This window comes from Nelumbo lutea, chromosome 6 (genome assembly GCF_056320005.1).
Source record: "Nelumbo lutea isolate HS-2025 chromosome 6, American lotus-T2T, whole genome shotgun sequence".
NCBI classification, from domain to species: Eukaryota; Viridiplantae; Streptophyta; class Magnoliopsida; order Proteales; family Nelumbonaceae; genus Nelumbo; species Nelumbo lutea.
Genome location: NC_142689.1, coordinates 825,270 through 833,945, shown reverse-complemented (window position 1 = coordinate 833,945; position 8,676 = coordinate 825,270). Strand labels below are relative to the sequence as shown.

At 39.5% G+C, this 8,676-nt stretch overlaps 1 protein-coding gene across 1 annotated transcript; it reads right to left on the bottom strand.

Annotated features, from left to right (window-relative positions):
- Positions 1–7,315: 7,315 nt before the first annotated feature.
- On the bottom strand, positions 7,316–7,753 carry LOC148846707 (uncharacterized). The gene has a single exon (XM_088949386.1). The coding sequence runs from the start codon at positions 7,751–7,753 to the stop codon at positions 7,316–7,318; it is 438 nt and encodes a 145-aa protein (XP_088805512.1).
- Between the last annotated feature and the right edge of the window lie 923 nt (positions 7,754–8,676).

Sequence of the window (8,676 nt, the reverse complement as noted above, 5' to 3'; positions counted from 1 at the left end):
TCGATTGATGATGGTGATATTGATACATATATACAAGCAAGGGGTCTATGTATATCACATTGAACTCGAAAACTATGTAAATGCAGACTGGGACAAACCCATAAGAACAAAGCTCATTAGGCCATTTTCCTTTTGGTACGTGGCTTAATTCTTCTGTGCTTTTTAACACATAAGGAAGCTTGAACAGGTAACCATGCATGGGCTGTATAACCACCACCCTAAGTAATACACTCACAAGGAAAAAAAGGGACTTGCTTACTTTTCAAGCACAATCCCTGGATTATTATTGTAATCTATTAAAAAAGAAAAAAAAAGTCCCTGCCTTACAGTATTGCAATTTAACACAGTTTGACGATGTCAAAATTTGCATTCATTATATGCTTATAGGGATCTCATGGAGAAAAGCTGGTGCAATACGGAAATAAAGCACATTAAGAAAAGCTTCAAAAAATAGAGCCGAAGTCGAACTAATTTATTGAATAATTAAGAGAAAATTCAATATAAAAAATTGCCTTAGCCTTCTCCTAACTACTCTTTATATAGGTATACATTCTTATGGCTTCTGCAAGAAAGCTTCATAATCTATGAAAATACTCTATAATATGATCCTACTAAAACTTTTATGTGTCTTGGAGTGGTTCCAACTTGCATAAAATTTATTGGCCTTCTCTTGTATTGCATCAAAATGATTGTGGATCACTTCTTAGGCAAACAGACCCACTTTAACAAAATCAATGGCACAAGTAATCCCACAATACATGGTGGACCACCTCTCCAAAAAATTCCACAATAAAATAGAAAAAAAACAAAGAAAATTTTGGTGGAAAAATAAAGAGAAAAGCCAAAAGAATATAAGTTGGGAATGTATCTACAAGCCAAAGCACCTAGGTGGGCTAGGTTTTAGGAGAGCGAGAGAAACCAACATAGCTCTCCTTGTCAAACAAATATGGAGAACCAGAACTACTTGTGGGTGAAACAAATGAGGAACAAATACATGAAGAATAATGAAAGTTTCTCTAAAGCGAAGGCCAAAGATAGTCACTTGGCTTGGTGGAAAACAACAAAAACATTAAGGGCATTTCTAGAAAAGTCGGTATGTTGGTCGGTAGGGAATGGGAAACAAATTGACATATTGGAAGACCCTTGAATACCATGGCTCGAGAATCACAAACCCACCCTCAAACCAAATACAACTCTCCTTCAAGTAGAAAGAAAAGTAAAAAATTTCATAACTCAAGATCATAAATGGGATTTAGAGAAGCTAGCTCTGTTTTTTTTCGAAGACCAAGATATAGAAGCAATAAAAGAAATCCCTAACATCCAAATAGAGAAGATACACTCACATGGAAGCACACCAACAGTGGTGAACTTTCAGTCAGATCAGTGTATCAGTCACTAATTCAGTAAGAAAAGGTGAGAGATTCAAGTCAAGTAAAATGGTCGAATATATGGAAAATAGAAAGCCCATTTCGTTATCAATTATTTCTTTGGAAATACATGAGAAATAAGGTAAAGTGCAAAACAAATATTTGGCACTCGAGAAAACAGAATGACACAAACTGCACCCTATGCAGAGAATCACTAGAAACGCAGCAACACCTCTTTCTAGAGTGTCCAATAACAAAAACAGTATGACTTCACCTTCACATAGGGGTAAACCCTCAACTCCCGGCACAAAAAGACTTATCACAAACTCTCAGATGGTGGATGGAGCATAACAAATATGATATCTCCTGGAAAAGTCATTGTTTACCAATCCTAACCAAGGTTCGAAGTATCAACACATATTGACCCATATTGGTTGATACATATCATTTCGGGAGCTTTCCGATACATTTCTATAGGGGGTGTCTCGAGGTTCTGACCGGCTCAGGGGGTAGAGGAGCCTAAAAATGGCCCCCTGAACCGGTTTAAAAAATAAAATAAAAAAGTACCGATATGGCCCAATACGTCCTACTAGCGTATCGATACTTTGAACCTTGATCCCAACAACCACTTTACTAGTGTGGGATGTAAGGAACAAACAGTTTTTCACTGGCGAGAAAACAAGCCTATGGAAGATTTTACAATGTTTAAACATCTACAAGATCAAAAAAATCGACAACAGTGAATCAAGAAAACACTCCCTACATCCCCATAAATACCGATCAAAGAGGAGACCAAATAAAGAACCTCACAGGTTTCAAAGCAAAACTTCACACAGATGGATCGTGGGATCCTTCCATTGGCATAGGAGCAACATGTATCATTATTTTGACCACTCAAGATGAATGCTTATTTGCAATAAGAGAACCTTGCAGAACAACTTCCCCAGTTGATGCAGAATGCTGGGTTGCCCTCGGAGGCCTGAAACAACTTCAAAGAATGAAGATTTAAACGACGATGTTATTCATAGACTCATCACAAGTGGCCACTTTTTTAAACACAACAAAACAGCAACAAACTGGAGACATTGAAGCATCATCGAAGAAGCCGGGACAACCATCTTATAGTTTGTAAAACACATAAAACGACCAGTAGTAGAAGGAACTCATATTTTAGCTAACAGAGCTCGGACCAGCATGTAAAAACTAGTTATGGAGCCTCCCATGTTCTAATTGCCAATGTAAAGGTGAGGCTCTTTTAGTTTTGTGTTTCGTTTGTGTTGAATTAATGAAACTTTGCCTAAAACAAATTGCATCAAATACTATTGTATTGTTGTGCTTCCAACAAAAAATAAAAATGATCAATTTTTATAGTTCAAAGGCCAAATGAAAAGCAATTCATTTCATACTTGCAAATGTGAGAATTAATATGCATGGCGTTCAGTACCGACTTTTTTTTGTCGTTTTTGGCTGATAGGGCAAGGCAAAACTGTTGAGTACATCCTCAGAAATTGGTCTTGATTACCGGCCCGTTCGATAGACTGGTTCATGGGACATACTTCAAACGGAAAATTTCACTTTATACCCCGTGTTTTGGGGCAGTGTAAAGTTAATATCCGAATTTTAAAATGTATCACTGCACTATCTAAACTTATAGAAACTATCAATTCGATCTCTACCGTTAATATATCCTTGAGTTTGTCAGTTACGTGATGACATAGATGACTTAAACTTTTCAATGTGTCCGAAATATCTTTTAAGCATGGTTGAAGACATTTTACCCTTTTCCAACTGGTTTAATAATTCTCAAAATATACGGTTGGTTGAAGTTGAACGGTGAAGACGGAGTGCCGCCGCCATCACTGTAGCAAAAGCTGCGGACTTCCGATGGCCCCGGCAGAGAGTATCACCTCCCCTCCGCCACAACAAAGTATTTCTTGAAGATTCTGGTGGACATGAAGCGGATCGGATTGGTGAAAGACATTGTAAAGGAATTTGAGCTGTTCTATAACAAACTGACGAACACGGAGCTGGCGATCATGATTTCGGTGGGACTGTTGGAGTCGCAGCACTTGGCGCAGATAGCAAAAGGAGTGCAAAGGTTGATGGGGGCAAAGAATGTGAGGATCAAGACGGTGTTGGATCTGTCATTTGTTGCAAGGTGCCTTTTTAAGTTAAGGGCTTCTAGATTCAGAACATAGTTGGTTCTTGTGATGTGAAATTTCCTATCAAGTTTGAAGATCTTGCATATTCCTTTGGTGCCTTTTCAAGTTAAGGACTTCAAAATGTATGCATTCACATTTTTTTTCTTGGTGGGTGAAAGAGAAGCCCAAACTTTTTTTTTTTTATTTTGATTCCCAAAATTTACTCCTGGTGGAGGGGTGGCCACCGAAATTTTATTAATATGAAGAAAACTGTGGAGGGGGGACGTGAAAGCTTACCCCTCGCCCTATACAAAGGGAGTCTGACTCATATAAACATTAAACGTCCAAGCAACCAAAAATCAACGAATTCTCAAAAAAGGAAGACCTAAACTATCTGCTGTAATCAAATGCTATACGTGTGAAGGAAGTGTATCTGTGCAATCATAAACAGTTTTCTAAGACTCTAAGCAACCCAACTTCGCAAGAAAATCCGCTGGTTGGTTAGTCTCTCTGTAAATATGGACACAAAAGAAGTCCAATCTATTCCTAAGCTCCTGAACCTGAGATAACCAAAGCCAAAGTTTCCAAGGGGTTGTACAAGTACCATTGAGAATATCAATAAGAAGTTTGGATCTGATTCCACCATTATCTTCTCTAGATTAAGAGCAACCACCAAGTGTAACCCATCCAACAAAGCCATAGCCTCTGCGACTAAATTAGAGTCAGAACCATAAGTGTTAGAGAAAGCACTAATGAAACCATTTCTTCCATCTCTGATGATACCCCCTCCACCACATGGCCAAGATTTCCTCTAGAAGCACCATCAACATTCAACTTAAAGTAACCCTCCGAAACTTGGTAATAAATGCACCACCTTGATGTACCTATTCATAATTGGGTGAATTCGCAACCCCAAACCCTATAAAGAGAGTTGTTGAGTAAACTCACTCTATGGGTGAGATTTAGATGAGAGGATACCTCATGAATCCATCGCACAATTTCTCAAATCACCATATTAGAGCATTTGAATTTATTTTCCATTTTGCACTTGTTTCTTTTCTTCCAGATTTCCCAGACTGCAAAGTAAGCAACCATCCCTATTGTAACAATCCATTGGTTTTTTCCTGAGGCTGCTGAAAACCAAATAGAGAGGAGCTCCTTAATACTCTCATTACCCCTGAAGGGAAGCCCAAACAATCTGCTAAAGAAAAACCAAACTTTTTGAGCTAGCCATCCATTCACCAGCAAGTGATTAACATTCTCCTCTGAGTGATCATGGCAGCAGACACATCTGAATACAAAATGAATCCTCAACTCCTTTATATCAGAGTCCACCCCTACCTTCCCCACCATAAGTTTCCAGACAAAGAAACTTATCTTGGTGGGCACTAAAGCATTCCAAACTGCCTTGTACCAATCCACCGTAGGATGAGCATCCCTATAGAAGGACCAAGTTGTTTTAACAAAGAACTCTCCTTTTGTTTCGGGAAGCCAAACTAGCTTGTCTTGGATGTTAGAGAGCTTCACACCTGACCTCTAAATCTATTGGAGAGCCTCATCCTCAAGAAACCCCCTAACCTGATCCAAGCTCCAAATTTCTGTCTCATCAACAACATCACAAACTCTCAACTGCAAATTAAGACCGTCTAGCTGAATGGCTTTCTCAATTAAAGGACCATCCATGGTCCAATTATCCAACCAAAAGATGATTTCACCCCTTCTCACTAACCACCTCAAGAGAATGACTAAATCACCTCTTAGTTCCATGTTCACCTTCCAGGTACGAGAAGTATAGCACATAGGGATGGTTGTATAGAAATAACCACCCTTCAACACCTTGGCTCTGAAAAATTTAGCCCACAACGAATTTTGGAATAGCACTCACCACAAAGCTTTCAACCTGAGTGCTTTTTGGACATTAGATAAGTTTTAATGTGCAGCCCACCTTCAGAAAAAGGTCTCACAATTTTCCTCCAAGCTATCCAATGGTGATGACTATCTGTCTCTGAATTAGACCAAAGGAATCCTTTCATCAATTGATCCAGGCATTTGATCACCTTCTTGGGAGTTGTAACTGTCGACACCAAGTATATCGGAATACTGCTCAACACATGTCTAATTAGGACCAACTTACCTCCCGCTGAAATCAGTTTCCCTTTCCAGCCCGAAATTTTTGTTGCCACTTTCTGCACAATCCCATTAAATGCTTCTGCTTTCACTTGGCCCTTACCAATGGGGATCCCAAGGTATGTGTAGGGGAGAGACTTATGCATATAGCCCGTGACTGAAGTTATGATTTGGATTCTGCTGCGAGAGGCTTTTGTTGAAGTGAGAAAACATCTCTTTGCCTTGTTCACCAATTGACCCAAACATTGCTCGTACCTTCGGATTATTGACATTACTTTCTCTAACACCTGCTTGGACCCTCTTGGGAAGATAATGGTGTCATCAGCATAAAGGCTATGGGTGATAGGAGGGCAGCCCCTGTGAGTCACATAAGCATTTGCAGGATACTGTACACCCAGCTTAGACAAGTTTCTACTAAGTACCTCCTCTGCAATGATAAACAAATACGGCGAAAGGGGATCCCCTTGCCGCAAGCCTCTGGTGGACTAAAAAAATCCCGTGACTCCTCAATTCCAAAGAACTGAAAACCAGCAATTCACAACCATTTTCCTAATCAAATCAATCTAATGTTCACTAAAACCGAACCATCTTAGGACTTTGAAGAGGAAGTCCCAATTCAGCCAATCGTAGGCTTTATCCATATCCAGTTTCAGCACAACATTTCCCTCCACAACCTTTCTATCAATATCTGTTACCAGTTCCTGTACCAAAACTACATTCTCCATGATGTTTCACCCTTGAGTAAAAGCACCTTGCTCTAGTGAAATTAACTTAGGTAAAATACCCGACAGTCTTTTAGTAAAGATCTTTGCAATAAGTTTGTAGCAAAACTTACCTAAGTTGATGGGACAAAAATCTGTGAAACTCTCAGGGACCTTGCATTTTGGTATCAAACAAATAAAGGAGGAAGTGTAACTCATCGGAAGCTAGCCACCATTAAAAAAGAACTGGACAGCCCCTATCACATCTACTCCAACAATGTCCCAACACGAGACAAAAAAATGTCCTGTAAAACTATCTGACCCCGGTGCACTATCTCTGTCCATGGCATGGACCACCTCTTTAATTTATGTCTCAGAAGGTACGACCATAAGATTGGCATTGTCTTCCTGATTAACCACACACGGAATGATATCCAACAATTCCTCATCAATAACCACTCCTTCCTCTAAGAAAACACTACAAAAAAAGTTTACAACACATTGTTTTAACTCCTTTGGGTTAGAAAGCCAATCACCTGTGGAATTTTTAATCTTGCTAATTTTGCTCTGCATTTGGTTCAGCTTAACAGACATGAAAAAATTTTGAGTTTCTATACCCCTCTTTCAACCATTTAATTCTCGATTTCTGCCTCCAAAAAATTTCCTCCTGTTTGTGAACTTCATGAAGTTTCTTCCTTTCCTCCCTTAACTCTGTGAGGCTAGCAGCAAAGTTCATATGTAAGTGATTCAATTTAGCCTTTTGGGCCCTGTCTTCTGCCTCCTTGACAGCCTGATGAACATTCCCAAAGACCTCACAGTTCCATTGCTTGAGTTTACTCCTTAATTTATGTAGTTTGAGAAATAAACTCATCAATGAATTGACATGAACCTCCTCAGTCCAACAGTCCCTGACCATTGTGTGAAAAGAGTGATGAGAGAGCCACATCTGTTGAAACCTGAAAGGTTTAGGACCTGTCTGTCATTCCTCCTCCACAGTACAAACTAGAGGGCAGTGGTCTAAATAGGTGCGATTAAGATGAGTCACAGGCTTCAAAGGGAAGGATTGCGCCCAACTTGAGTTAACCAGAACTCGATCTAAACGAGTCCAAACACAATCCAAGCCCTCTCTGTTATTGCACCAAGTAAATCGGCTTCCAAAGAAACCCAAATCAACCAGTCCTACAACATTTATTAGATCCACAAAATCCTCCATTGCAGACACATCAGGATTTCTTCCTCCCACTTTCTCCTCTCTACAAGTGATCACATTAAAATCTCCAGCTAACCACCAAGGTTCAGAAATACCAAAGGCTAAGTTCTGAATTCTGTCCCAAAGAGACATTCTTTCCAACCGATCACATTTGGCATAAACCACAGAAAGAATGAAACTCTCATTGACAGTGGTAGTGACTTTCATCGATAGGATTTGATCACAGTCATCAATCAACTATACAGAGAAAATACTATTCCAAAAAATAACAATTTTGCTACTGATATTCACCATAAAACTAGTCATATTGAGTATACTAGAAATCTGGGAAAGTCTATCATCCCCAATCATGGGTTCAGAAACTGCTACTACCCCTAACTTATGCAGTTTACAAAGTTTTTTCAGACGAGTGATAGAAGGATCATTTGAAATCCCTCTAATATTCCAGAAAATACCATTCATTGGGAACATCTAGAAGTAGTCATACCTTGGCCAGTCTACGATCTGGTAATTGGTCTATTCTCACTCTGAACATATTTTTTTCGAGGCCTTTTCTTGCGAACCACCTGTGTCCAATTCGCTTCCACTTCTAGCCTGGATTCATCCTCATATAAGGCGCATGAAGAATTTTGAGCTCTCTCAGTAATTTTATCGAGTAGTTCGGCATCAGAACTGAGGCCAGTGTTGTACTCCCTACAAGAAAGTCCCTCATCCTATTCCAACTTGGATTGTTGCAGCTCCTCTATACTCCAGATCCTGTCAGGTTTCCTAGACGAGAAAGAGATCGTCTCTAGACTGACTAGCCAAACAGGCTTCAAACTAATATCATCTTTAGAAGCAAAAGACGTCTGCACCCCCTCTGCATGTTAGTTGTTCTGGGATTTCAAATTGTTGATCCTAGATCTCTTCTATGTTTGTGTTTTCTATCACTACAACTTTTGGTACCGGTGCTGGGGTTCTTCGAACCTCCTAGTAAACCTGCTTCAAAATTTGTTTTTTTCTGGGTGCTTCAAGATTACCAGGCATTTTAGCTGAAGTGGGTTTAGACTTGGCAACTTCTCCCTCAGATTTCGAATTTCTCTTCAGTTTTAGTTTGCATTCTCCCTCACCATGACCATGTTTGAAACAGA

Coding starts and splice junctions, on each gene's coding strand:
- LOC148846707 (XM_088949386.1), bottom strand. CDS start 7,753: ATGAAAGTCACTACCACTGTCAATGAGAGTTTCATTCTTTCTGTGGTT.